Source organism: Columba livia, chromosome 3, assembly GCF_036013475.1.
Source record: "Columba livia isolate bColLiv1 breed racing homer chromosome 3, bColLiv1.pat.W.v2, whole genome shotgun sequence".
Taxonomy (NCBI): domain Eukaryota; kingdom Metazoa; phylum Chordata; class Aves; order Columbiformes; family Columbidae; genus Columba; species Columba livia.
In genome coordinates this window covers 75,013,193-75,027,106 of record NC_088604.1, presented here as the reverse complement: position 1 = coordinate 75,027,106, position 13,914 = coordinate 75,013,193, and the positions used below count along the sequence as shown (strand labels likewise).

At 44.2% G+C, this 13,914-nt stretch overlaps 1 protein-coding gene and 1 non-coding gene across 7 annotated transcripts in view; one reads left to right on the top strand and one right to left on the bottom strand.

Annotated features, from left to right (window-relative positions):
• Positions 1-3,163, bottom strand: part of SMOC2 (SPARC related modular calcium binding 2) — a 143,010-nt gene extending 139,847 nt beyond the window's left edge. For 2 of the 6 annotated variants that reach the window (XM_021296189.2, XM_065057681.1), the window contains exon 1: positions 2,447-2,725. In XM_021296189.2, coding sequence (XP_021151864.1) covers positions 2,447-2,521 — 75 coding nt within the window. In that variant the 5' untranslated portion in view covers positions 2,522-2,725. Of the gene's footprint in view, positions 1-2,446 lie in introns of all 6 variants that reach the window. The other 4 variants (XM_021296190.2, XM_065057682.1, XM_013369084.3 and 1 more) reach the window with 4 other exon arrangements.
• A 6,113-nt stretch (positions 3,164-9,276) lies between these two features.
• On the top strand, positions 9,277-9,383 carry LOC135579257 (U6 spliceosomal RNA). The gene has a single exon (XR_010471980.1). It is a non-coding gene; the product is annotated as a U6 spliceosomal RNA (small nuclear RNA).
• The last annotated feature ends 4,531 nt before the right edge of the window (positions 9,384-13,914 follow it).

The following is a 13,914-nucleotide window of genomic DNA, read 5'->3' as shown; positions in this document are numbered from 1 at the left end:
CTGTAATTTTCATGAAACTCAGGTTCACAGTGAAACATGCTCTGTCCCTGTGGCCTCTGGTTATTTATGAAAATGTCAGTCTTTCTTATTCTTCAAACCACAAATAAAAAGAAAGTCTTCATCTGATGCGTAGAAAATAATGGTAATTCTCTGTCATCACACAACGGCACAGCAGGTGAGAAAAGCCATGTATTTTCTTTGTCTTTCTACACACCTGGGGTTGTTTATTCTTATAATTACACAGATACTGTCCATGAATATTTGAGAAAGGCACATGTGGGAAGGGGTTATACAGTCTGTGAGCTACATGCAAAATGACTGGAGGAGTAAAGAATGATTTAGTGCTGTGCTATTTGCTGCTGTAATAACACTAGTTTTTCTTCTGTTTAAATAGGGAAGTACACAAATAGTAGAAGTAAACCTACCTCATTCAAAGTTTAGTCTTGTGGGTAGGTATAAAAAATACATGTGCGTGAGTGTATGTGTGTTGTTTTCTTCCTATGAGTGTCTGATTGTTCATTGCCCATTTTTTGGAAGGATTTCTAATGTAGGCTGGTATTCATATGGGCTAGCCATCTCTGTAAGAAGAGCACAGGCAGTGGAAAAACTAGCATGGGCCCACTACCTACAGTCCACTATTAACAAGGCTAGCTTACTAAAATCTTCAAGTTTAATTCAGTTCAAAAGGTTAAAGTCTCCAAAGTCGTTACCGTTTGGTAGCAGAAATCTGCAAGTCCACCAGGACCGACTTTTTTATTCATGGTTCATAAAGCTGTGTGCAACTATAAGACAGAGAAATGAACAATATGCTCTGGATGGGTGAAGGAGGGAACAGAGGGACTTCAGACATCTCTCAGCTAAGAGTGAACTCAAATACATCGGCATGAGTCTATGACATTTAGTTTTTAAAGATTTTGCCCAAATGCCCTTGGTCAGATTTTTCTTCCCTTTTGTGAGGCAGGCAACCACTCACTGAATGACAGTTACATTCAGCAGTGATTTATATAGATCTGTTAAAAGGCTTTGACATCATTTGAGTCAGATATCATTTAAAGATGATATAACAGTCACAATCACTCTCATTTTACATTTGGAGAAAATAAGTTTTGGTACTATTTCCAGTCTACTTCCATCTTAATGTTTAGAACTTTTTAATGTACAGAATAAAGAATATAACATGTAATCCCCTGCAAATTCTGTTTACATGTTTGTGCAAGTGAACTTGGAATTAATTTGCAATCTTAATCTCTTAACTAGAAGAGTATTTATCACCTGACAGTCTAAGGGTGTTTCAAATTAGGTTCTTAAAAAGTAAAAGATGAGAATCAGTTGACTTTATCTGTCTACACTTTCAAATGCCACACACTATAAAATTCGTGTAGCAAACTTATTCCTTTAAGGTTTTCCATTAGCAGCTTCTAATCTAAAAATCGTTTAAAATCCACACACAAACACAGAACACTAGACAAGAAGGCAAAACTTTTTCTGAAAAATTTCAGGTATGAACAGCTCAGCCATCCTCCACTGCCATTTCTCCTTGAGCTGTCCCTATCCCTCCTACTCAAAAATAAAATAAAATAAAATAAAATAAAATCTCTCTCAGTGTTTTACAGAAATTTTCTGAAAACCAAACAGAAATATAGTCTGTTTCACTTTGCCACCGCCTGTAACTTTAGCATAATAAACTCTAAAGGGCACAGACCTCACCAAAACACTTAAAAACAGCTTGAAAGGGGTACTTGCTGGCCGTTATGTTTACTCAAGCACTTGTTTAAAAACACATTTAAGGAAAATGTTTTTATTTCTACAGATTGCATTAATTATAGCTTTGCAAACACTGCAAGCTCTACAAGAAGACTGAACTAAGCTATTAGCTGCAAACCTCAGGTCTTGGCTAGAGAAGTGGTTATGGCTTATTTAGCAAGCCTAATGAATTGGCTTACCAACCTCTACGCAGAGTTCCATGTTTAGCATCATGGAGCCTGGAATAGCCAAAAAGGCTTGTTTCACTTCGCTTTATAATTAAAAATAAAGTCAAATCGGTCAACCCACGACCGTCCAAAAGCAGACCTCACTGTAGCATTACGCGTCTTCGGGAAAACAAAAGCATTAACGCGGACTTTCATACTGGCCCGAAGCTTTGCGGAGAGCCACAATAATCTTCAACTAAGCTGCGGGGACCGTGCTCTCCTCTGGAAAAACGCGAAGGGGCGGCGGTGCCGGCTGCTCCCCGCACTGCCAGACAAACCACGGCGGAGCTCCCCACCCCGACTGGGGACTCCAGCCTTCGCCCAAAGCGGCGAGCAGCCCTTGCTTGGCCCCGTAGTCACGGGGTGCGGGGCGGCCACCCGCTCCCGGGAGAGCGCATCAGCCCTCTCAGGTGCGCCCCGGAGGACCGACCCGCCGGGCAGTCGGCGCCCAGCGTCCAGCGGCCGGGTGGCCTTACCGTGAGGGCGGAGAGCTTCTGGCCCGGCACGGCGGGGAGCAGCTCCGGCAGCAGCAGCAGCAGCGGCACCCACATCCTGAGGCGGCGGCAGCGGCGGCGGCGGGCACGCAGCGGCTCCGGGAAGCGGAGGAGTGGGACTCTCCTTGGGATGTCGCTCCCTCTTCCGACGCCTGCTTGGCTCCTTTTCAATCTCTCCCTCTGGGACGTCCTAGCTTAGGTCCTCTGCTTCCTTTTTTCCCCACCCCTTGAAATCTGGGGACGGGTGTATAGCAGAGAGGCGGCAGTTTCTCCCTCTCTCCGTGTCCCTGCCTCGCTCCTGGAGAGTCAGCCCCAGCTCGGAGATGCTCCCCAGCTCTCCCGGCGCCCTCCCGCCGCGCAGGCACTGGCAGAGGGATCCGCCGGACCCCGCCGCCTCCCCCGGGGCGCCGCGCCTCCCTCTGCCTAGGACGAGCTGCTGCCTAGCTCTGAGGGTCTCTTTCCTCCCCGCCTCAGATTCCTCTCCCCCTTGGCAGAGGATGCGGCAAGGAAAGATTGGGACGGGAAAGGAGGACGGTCCCTCAACACCCCTCCGGAGTCCGCCGTCGGCGGGGTGCCGCGGGAAGGCACTGCCGCGGCTGCGGAGGCTGCTGGTGTGCGACCTCACCGAGCCGCTCTTCTCCTTTTCCTCTTATCCTTCCCACTTCCCCAGCCCGGCCTCCGCTTTCTCCTCCCAAACCCACAGATTCTCGCCGATTAACCCTCCCCGGTGCTCCCGAGGGGACGCCAAGTTGCTTCCCCCCCGACTCCTGCTGAATCAACACGCACAAATACGGTTAACCCCTGGCAGGGGGGTGAGAGGCGGCTCGACTCCGGTTCGGTGCACCTCGACCGCCTCCCGGTGCGCCGCGCTGTCCGTCCCGCCGCCCGACGGGCACCGCACAGGCGGGAGCAGGGACCGAGGCAGATGAATTTTTGGGGGGGGGCAAAGGCCGGGCAGCAGCGCCCTGTGAGGTGAGGGGACACACTGGACGTCCCTGGGGGCTGACAGGCACTCTGGCACGGCGGGGAGTGGCACTGCTTGCCGGGGTGAGTACCCCGGGGAGATGAAGGCTGCGTGGAGTACATGCCAGGTGAAACCTTCCTTGTGACAGTTATGTGCTTTTCTCGCTTGTCTTTTAGGAAACGAATAGAGAAATTAATTTTATTTCTTCTCTGCAAACTGCCAGATGATCTCGACCCCCTCGCCTGCCTGAGAAAACCCTTTTACTGCAATTTTGTCAATGAAGGAGTCAGCCGCTCCTTGTCTTAGACCCGCAGCTCACTGACAGCCTGCAAGACCCCCAATGTTCAGTGGTGCTACCAGGGAGCCTGAAGCTATCGGGGCTTGCTTCATTCTTAGGCTGTGCACATACGTGGGAGTGGACTCAGGTGTGAAAGGTCTTTAGGGAGGCTGCGAAGTGGCACACTGCCAGCACACAAGTGACAATTTCCCCAAGCATCCAGATCTGACCTCGCAGGTTTGTCACACCCTGGCAGACACACATGGCCTCAGCCAGGGCTCAGGATGGAACATGCTCTCCAGAGCAGGAGTTGCACACAAAGTGAACCAAAGCAGAGGGAAGTAAGCATTACAGACAAACTCGAGTGTCATGTTTGAGAAACCTACCTCTGACTTTTCCAGTTCCTACGATGTTCAAAACAAGCAGCCGACAAAGTAGCCACAGCTTATCCAGGTCTCATCTGAGCACCCAGAGTCACAAGAAGTTGGAAAGCCTCCTTTTCAAAACATTTGCTTTTAAACAGCACAATTATCAACACAAAGTATGTGAAAACATGTGTGTGTGTGGCCTATAATATCTCCTGGGCTTTTAAAACGGGAAAAAGAAAAGAAAGCTATCATAGGGCATTGCCCAGGTCAGAGCATGTTTGGGATGCTTTGCTGCACCACACAGGCCTCCACCCGTCAAACTAGAAGCGTCTCACATACAGACAGCAGATTGCCATTTGCTGCAGTAGGAAGCACAGGACATTTTGCCACCTTCACAGCCCTTTCCTCTCGGCTGGGAGGTGGCAAAACTTGGCAATGTTGATGTCTCTGTCAGAGCCAGAAAGAACTTTTATTCTTGTCACCATGATTCCAGCCTCCTTCATACTTTATTCTCTACAAGTACCTAGTCCCATTTTCCCCTCATCAAACCTCTCATTCCCATTGCCTTGTCAATGCAGTCAGTCTCACCTCTCCAGAATCACCTTTCCAGTCCTCTTCCTTCTCTGCCAGTTTGTACCAGTCTGTTCTCCCAGTTTGGGTCCAGACCCCCTTCAGCCTGCTATCCTTTTGCCACAGTCTTTGTAGCTCAGCGTCCTCCTGTGCACTGCTGGCCTGCAGCTGGACAAAGGCTTTTCACGGAGGACAGTCCTGTTGCTCTCGGTTTATTTGACAGGACCTACTAAATGGCACAGCAGTTTCAATTTGATATTGCAGGAAAAAGCAATGCTTAGCCTAGATGAAAAATTTATCTAATAAAAACAAGCTGCAGGTTTTTGGGGGTTTATAACTAAGTCAAATTTTAATGGATTTTCACAAAGTTGGCAATAATCAAAAGACCAAAACTTTGCAAAAAGGGAAGCCTATAGTCCAGAAACTGGTGGCATTATGGTTTTAAAATAAAGATGGCTTGCCAAAACATACACTGTTATTTTATGTACTGTCATTTGCCCAGTTTTTTTTTCCTGAAAAGAGACTTGACTATGCTGTTTAAAATTTCTTCTTCCATTTCTTTGAGCCACATCCCAGAAGATAATTCAACCTAAAATAAATATTTTTAAAGGAAAATGTGAGGCCAAGTGATAAAAACTGGCAAGGCTTAAGCAAATGAAAATAGTATTTTATAATGTAAAAGATAGAATTATTTTAACTGTATACCCTCCAGCCACCATCAAGGTGGTAAGAAACCTACCTGCCTCCAAGAATTTCCAGTCTGATTAGATAAGGAACATAAAAAGGCAAAGAAACAATTTTCCTCATTATAGCTGGGGAAGGACTACGAGGGAGTCACATCAGTATTCCTTACAGGTGTTGATCTCCCATTTAAAAAGGAGAGACATTACCAGAAGGACTCACAGTTCCATTCACAACAATACATTGTGAGTGTCCTCTCTGCACAGATGCCACTGAAAGAAAATGTTGGTTTATATTACTTGCTTAGTTGGTCAGTAGTGGGTTTATCTTGAGCACAGCCCTCAGCCCAAATGGCCAGACATGTTCTGGGCCATGTGTCAGTGTCCATTGTGACTGAGCTGCCACCACGCACCAGGACCATGTCCAGATTAATTTTTGCTATATTAGGAATTGTACCTGAGTTTCCTGAGGTCCTACACTTCTGCTCCTGTAATGACACCCACATTTTTTTCTCTTCCTCAAGTCTTTCTAGAACTGTTGTAGAAAGCAACTCATGTTGCTTAGACAAGTGAGCCTCATGGAGCAATCCTGTATAATTGAACAGTAGTGAATCCACATATACAGAAAACAATCAGCAGAATTTACTAGAGCATGAGTGCTTTCTTTTCATGCTTTTCATTAGGTCAGAAAAAGCAAAAGGGAATTATCTCTTTGCTATAGAATCATGCAGGCTGGTTTAAAATCCTGTGAATAGTTGACCATCCTGCATTAAATTAGACAGGATTATTCTAATAAGGATACTGGAAGTTCTAACTGTGAGAAAGTAAGAATTATCTGACTCATAACAATCAAGGCTACAGAAAGTAAATCCTCTCAGGTTTCAATGCAGGATGTCATGATAGGGATGGACTGCTAGATCCAAGCCATGTTACTTGGCTGGGGTATGTAAGTGTTCAGGAGTCTGCTTCTCACAGCAGGATCAGGTGTTGCTTGGCAGAGAATAATGCAATTCTTAGAAAGAGATTCTTTTTACCCTATGGATTCCTGGCACCCTCTTTTAAAGAATTGCCCTGTGCTCTTACCTGCTTTTCAAGTCTGATGTTTTGCATCCTCATTTGAGGTATACCAAACACTTGATTCATTTTTGAAGTTTGAAAAGATAATGGGAAATAATATTAAATGTCAAGCAAGCAGTTCCTGTAATACCTGGAGAATATACACACACTTACAAACATGCAAACAAGTACAGAACAGTTATTTCTTTGTTGTATGGCTAGGACCTGCCTTCCTCCCTTTCGTTTCCATGTTACTGAGCAACATGAAGTCCTGGTCAGTGACAGTGACTGATTTGGCCAGTACCTAATAATAATAGAACAGAAGTAATTAATTTTTTTACTCGTAAAGCATTATCACCTAGCTTCTTATTAACAAAGGTGGTAAATCTAAACTAACTGACATCAATGGCAGGTCTCCCATGGCTTTAGTATGAATGTGAATATGAATATGAATATGAATATGAATATGAATATGAATATGAATGAAAAGCTCAAAACCAGCGATCTGAGACTCCAGCCCTACCATTCTTGTGGTATCATTAACTGTATTCACAGGTTTTCTTACTTGATATGGATAATATCCCATATATATCATATGTTTAGTTTCAAGGAAAAATAAAATCCTCTGTTGTCTTACTTCTTTGTGTTTGCTATGAGTAGTATGGAAGATGGAGTCCAAGAGATAAGTAGGACATTATGAGACTTCTTAATTAAAAAAAAAAAAAAAAAAGACTTATTTATTTTTTTCGAGAAGAAAATGGTCTTTGTAAACTTCTTCAATAAGCAGTTTGTTTTAACACAGCTAGGAGCAAGCAGCTGATGACTAAGCTGTGCTCTGTGCCATGTGAATCATGGGATGGAATTTTTTAAAGTGTTTCTGGGAACCAGGGACCATGATCCTGTTTTTTGAGAGATACACAGGTGAGCCAAACCCTCATCCCAAAACAGCAAGGCCCACACATTATTTGATTATGAAAAATCAAGTTATCAGACCAGTCTTTTAGAAATGGGACACAATGTAGAGGTAAAGTCAAAACTGTGGAGGAACAAGCCTGTGTGTGGCTGGTCATCCTTGGGGAACACAGATAGCTTTGAAAAGCATCATCCTTCAGTTAGATTTTCCAGTTTTAGCATGTTGCATTTTTCAGGATTAGAGCTTACAGTGTGGAGTTTTATCACACTTTAATGAGCAGTCAGTATGAGGAAGAGGACTTAATCCTTGAGGGCAACAACAACAACAAACCTGTGCCCCGCATCTTGTGGACTGAGAGCAGAGCAGCACTAGTACCTTTCCCATCTCTCAGAGATGCACTTCTGCCCTGCACCCCTAACCTGACACCAGCACACTCTGTGGACTTCTCAGAAGCAGCATCCTTGTTGCAATGCAAAGAGAGACATTGCTGCTGACTCACTCACTTGCCTTGCATTAAATCACCCTCCTACAACACCACAGCTCTGTGGCCAGAGGCTCCTCTTTTGCCCAAATGTAGACCCTGGTGCAGTGTGGCTGGGAGCAGAAGCAAGCCTGAAAAAAATGAATGGCTCTTGAGTTAAAGGAGCATCTGACATGACAAGAAGGATATGAGCACCAAGAGGGGAAAGAAAGAAACAGATAAAAAAACAGCCTTTTGGAAATGTTGCTGACAAGCATTACTGCCCATCATCTGGAAACAAGCATGGGATTCTGCATGATTCTTGGAGCCTTGGAAACAAACCATAGTGTGAAAAATGTCAGCAGGAGGAGCCCTGTCTGGGGATGGATAAATTCATTCCCAATGCTTGTAGCTAGATTTGCACCAACCATGAAAATCGTATAGGAAAACAGTTGTTATATGAAGCAAAATACTGACTGTAAAATGCCTTTCTGAGAGTCAGTGGAGTAGCTGAAGTGACATAAAATGCAGTAGAAAATAAGAACAGAAAATAACACCAGAAGGTGTAAGTCATAAAAAAGCTTCAAAACATTGGGCCCAAAAGTAGAATGTGCTTATTTATTATTGTTGTTGTTGTTGTTTTTATTGTTATTCCCTTTCCTTGTCCATACTTACTTTGTAATCACTTCCTGTTTGCTGTATAGCTCATCATCCTCCAGAGAAAGTTCTTTATACTTGCAAATAAAAGAAGGAGCAAATGGTTTGAATGTAAAGATATAGGAAATCTTTTTACTGGGAAAATCCTGGGTGGTTGTCAGGAATGTGCTACTTTAGTATCCCATAAGCACTGCTTCTCAGAAGAATAAGAAGAGTTCTGTTGTGGGGTTAAATGCAAATGCTGTCACGGGAAAAGTGTGGTTATTTTACCAGTGGCAATTTAATGCAGTCCTAAATGTAGAATAAAAAGCTAGGTAAAGTGCATTTCCCATCCCCAGTATTGATATCTGTATTGTGTACCAGCTTGTTATTTCAGATTTGTAAACCTGTAGTAACCCAAAAACCATTACGTTCTCATGGTGTCCTCAGCACTGTGTAAAGCAAGCTCCATGATCCCAAACCAGCTGCCTGTGGGCACAATGTGTTTGCAAAACTTTCACCGCACTGAGTAATCTCAGCCCAGATGCCAAAGCCTAAATGGGCCCGGTGCCAGAGCCACACTGTCACCACCGACAGAGATCAACCCAGGACAGGATGGAGGTGAAGCCACCTGAGCATGCAGGGCAGCCACCCCTGTCCCTTCCTGCATTACTCCTGCCTCATATATAGACAGAGGCCTTTGGTCTCCAGGGCTGTTACTGTGACACCCTGCACAAAGATTAATGCCTTTTAAGCAATTAGGAAGTAGAAAGTAAACAGGCACAGGTTAGCTGTTCCTCAACCCTTCTCCCCTTTCTTCCTACCCCCTCCTCATGTGGGGCACATAGGAAAGATAATTGTATTTTGTCATTTCTGCCTCTAATGACTGTGCTCACTTCGGCAGCACATATACTAAAATTGGAACGATACAGAGAAGATTAGCATGGCCCCTGCGCAAGGATGACACGCAAATTCGTGAAGCGTTCCATATTTTTTGGGCGGGGAATAACCTGATGAAATTTAACAAGGGAAAGTGTAGAGTCCTGCATCTGGGCAGGAACAACCCCAGGTTCCAGTATAGGTTGGGAAATTACATATTAGAGAGCAGTGTAGGGGAAAGGGACCTGGGGGTCCTGGTGGACAACAGGATGACCATGAGCCAGCACTGTGCCCTTGTGGCCAGGAAGGCCAATGGCATCCTGGGGTGTATTAGAAGGGGGGTGGCTAGTAGATCGAGAGAGGTCCTCCTTCCCCTCTACTCTGCCCTGGTGAGACCACATCTGGAATATTGTGTCCAGTTCTGGGCCCCTCAGTTCAAGAAGGACAGGGAACTGCTGGAGAGGGTCCAGCGTAGGGCAACGAAGATGATTAAGGGAGTGGAGCACCTCCCTTATGAAGAAAGGCTGAGGGAGATGGGTCTCTTTAGTTTGGAGAAGAGGAGACTAAGGGGGGACCTCATTAATGTTTATAAATATATAAAGGGTGAGTGCCATGAGGATGGAGCCAGGCTCTTCTCGGTGGCAAACAATGATAGGACAAGGGGTAATGGGATCAAGCTGGAACACAAGAGGTTCCGCTTAAATTTGAGAAGAAACTTCTTCTCAGTGAGGGTGACAGAGCACTGGAACAGGCTGCCCAGGGACGTTGTGGAGTCTCCTTCTCTGGAGACATTCAAAACCCGCCTGGACATGTTCCTGTGCGACCTCACCTAGGCGTTCCTGCTCCGGCAGGGGGATTGGACTAGATGATCTTTTGAGGTCCCTTCCAATCCCAAACATACTGTGATACTGTGATACTGTGATACTGTGATACTGTTCAAGGAAGGCTAGAAAAAGTCTGTGCTAGGTGGGATAACATAACTGTGACTACAAACAACAGCCTCATCTGCAAGGGTGAAATCCTGGAAACACAAGCAAAAAGGGGGGGGTGCAGGTCTGCAGCAGATGCCCTCAGCCAGTTTTTGAATGCTTCTGAGCATAGACAGAGGAGCAGGCACTGCTGCTGGGAAAGTGGGATTATCAGCATGCTGTGGTCTATGCAAAAATTGCTGTGCTTGACCTCACCAAATTCTGCTTTAAAATGGGTAAAAACAGTGGTTTTCAGTTGATTGAGAATAGTCTTGTCTTACCAAGCTCCCTTCAGAAAGAGGAAAAAAATTACAAATAATGCAAGAAGCTCAGTTAAACTTTCAAGAAAAAAATACTACAGTTTGGGGAAAGTGCACATTTTTATTCATCTTCGGGATTTTCATTATCTGGTTTCGTCCAGCTGGTAAGTACAGGTACATTCTCACAGGCATAGTGGCAGCAGTGACACAGCAGGTTATCATGGCAGTGGACATGACTACCATTATCTTACCAAAAACCACTGGTTGCACCTTGTGCCACCATTTTTTTGTTTGGGGTTGGTTTGTAGTTTTTTTGTGGTTTTTTGTGTGTGTGTTTTTTTGTGTTTGTTTTTTTTTTTGTTTTTTTTTTTTTTTTACTTTTGCTGACTAATAAACTCATTAACAATCATATATTTTGGAGAACATGTTGGTAAGTGCCAAGATTTCTTCAAAACCCTTGAAGAATCCTGTAGTGTAATGTCAAGAATTCATTTGGGCATGTGTTGCTTTACCACTTTAGAGAAAAGACAAAATTATTTTTTTTGTTTTACAGCGAGGCAAAAAGCAGCAAGTTTTATGGGTTTTGGCAGGCTGGTCTTTGTTGCTAGCATTTCCCCTTAGGCTGAGTTTGTGGTGAACTGCTGGCTCTGCGTGTCTCTGAGGCACACCGAGGTACAGCGTAAAGAGGGTGTCAAAGAGGCAAACTTACAGCAAGAACTAAGTGGAAAGACATAACGAACAATTGAATAAGGACCTGTCTGCTTAGACAAACAACTTGCCAAGGCTTTTTTACTGTAGGGCTGACATTAGACAAAAAGTTCATTTCCCAGAGCTGAAGAAAACCTTTCTTTCATTGTGGTTTAAAATCTCTGACAGGCTTCATAAACATTAATCCATAAGGTGTTTAAAATTTTGTGCCTCAGCAAAGATTTGTGCAGGTTTTGTGGTTTGTATTTATTTCTATGGAGTGACTATGGCAGGAGAAGAAAGATTCTTACTTTTGAAGTGTAAACACTGGCCCACTTGAGAGACAGAGATATGAATTACACTAAATATTTAGTAAATGATTGGTTTCCACTGGGAGAACAAAGTATTTTGCATTGGAAGAGATACAGAAAAAAAAGCAGAGAAAGAAAATCCAGTAGTTTCATAACTATTTTTCTAAGAAAGAATGTGAAACACAATCTGTAACTGGCACCTTGTAACCCTTAGGTCATTTGGCCTTTCCTGAGCTCACAACAAGAGCTGATCAGAAATTCTTCAGTGAAATACGATTATGCATGTGTTTGTGTCAGAAAACAGCAGCTTTTAAAAAGTTGTCCTTTTTGCGGAGGCACATCAGTCACAACAAAATCCTTGTCAGGAAAGATTCCTTGGGCCCTAAGAAGCGCTTCTGTGGAAAAACAGACGAAGCTCTGCCTCTGAGGCCAGCCAAAAGGCTGGTGTTTGAGCTGTCCGGAGGCACAGGAGAGCCTTTTTCCAGCTCCAGTGTTGCCAGCTCTCCCACCTCCCATCCCAACCACCAGTTCATCGAACTGTCCTGGAGCAGCTCCGACAGATGAGCACAGAGGGGCAGAGAGATCTTTTGACAGCCAGAAGGGCCAGGGCTGGGAAAACATATTGCTAGGAGAGGGTGTCAGATTTGATGCAGCTGATTTGGGCGGAGTGGGAAGGCACAGCTTTGTCTCCTGCATGCCAGGTGAGCATCCCAAGCAGCCTTCTAATGTGGAGTCCCTGCTTGGTTTCTTGGGAGCAGTTTTTGCTGGCATTCTGTCCCAACAAAAAAAAAAAAAAAAAGTCTTGCAGGTCTGTTGTCAAAAACCACTCAGGTTGCCAGGATATGCTATTCCATTCTTGGAACCAGTGTACTTCCAGGAGTTGCACCACCTCCCAGGGGTTTATTGATATAAAAATTCAAGCATAGCTATACTTGAAAGCTCTTCCTAGAGCTTCACTATGTCTGTGAAAAAGAGTATTTGAGAACATTTGGCATTAACAGATTATTTTTTTACACATTTTTACAGAAACGTGAGATAAACAGTAAAAACAAGTTAGCCTAACAAATTCAGTGCCTAAGCAAATATTATAGGGTGCTTTGTTAGACTTGGGCTGACATTTGAGTTAGGGAAGAAAAACAAACAACGGTGTTACTTTTATTTGAGATTTGTCTATGGTTGGCCTTAATAACTGTAAATAGAATCTAAATGTCATCACAAACAAACAAACAAACAAACAAAAGCACACACACCCCCCAAAACAAAACAAGACTCAAAAACCACCAAACAACAACAACAAAAAAACACCAAAAAACCTCACAAAAGTGCTGTCCTTAATTCCTGTAAGTCATATTGACTTCAGCTGCATTCCTCTGGTAACACTGAGAGCAGAATTTGGCCAAGAACTATTAGTACTGCTCTTTTGCCCACAGTTTTTACGTATTTCATGTGGAGATGTCTTAACTAAATATCAGATAGCTGATCATCTGCCACCTTGGCAGTCAACATGGATCACCAAGGCCAGATTTGATGTAGTTGATTTCAGTACTACAAATCTGAGGGCAAATGCGGAGACATTATCTGAAGAGACCAGCAGAGGACAGGTCTGGTTTTCCAGGTGTTGTTACAACAGGTCTGGACAATACGGATGTCTCCTGGCAGGATGGGTAGCTTGCCTTCAGTGGAGTGCCTGAGAAACCACTTTTGCCCCATAGTTCAGTGCATAAGTGACTAATCCACACCGTTAGGCTGGCTCCAAAGAACAAACTCATGCTCACAGTCAGGGCAGTGCCCAGGAATATCAGCTGTCCTCGAGCCATCATTTGTGCCCCAGCTATTACGAAACTTTTCCTGTTTTCCTCCTACACAGCTTTGAGCTATTGCTTTTTCTCAACTGTGCCTTTCTCTGGTTGGGAGGAAAGATTTGGCTTTTCTCAACAAGACACCTCACTGCTGCAGGTGCCATCACAAATATTTTATTAGTCCATTTTCAGAAACTCAGCAAAAGAATCTGAGGTAGAACTGAACAGTGCAACTTTGCAAATAGTCTGGAAGGTATGTCCAACTTGGCACTGAGATTAGTCATCCTAGTTGGCAGAGGAGCAGAAAGTCCTTTTCTCTCTCAAAGATGAAATCTGTATGTCTGCCAACTCTCTGTAATTACAAGTCCCAAAGAGTGTCTACTCCAGTGTAACTAGAGATCTATGGGCTTTGGCATTTCATGTATCAATTACCACTTAGTGCTACATCATCAGGCCAGGATGGGAATTTCCTCTGTGGAAAGGTTTCTTTTATTAATAAAATACAAATCACATTCATTCTTCAACATCAAGTTCAGCTGGGTCATTTCTTTTTGGTCCCCCAATACAGACCTGCAGCTGAATGCTCTTGGGGAGTATCCCGTCTCTCTTGACTGTCTCTATG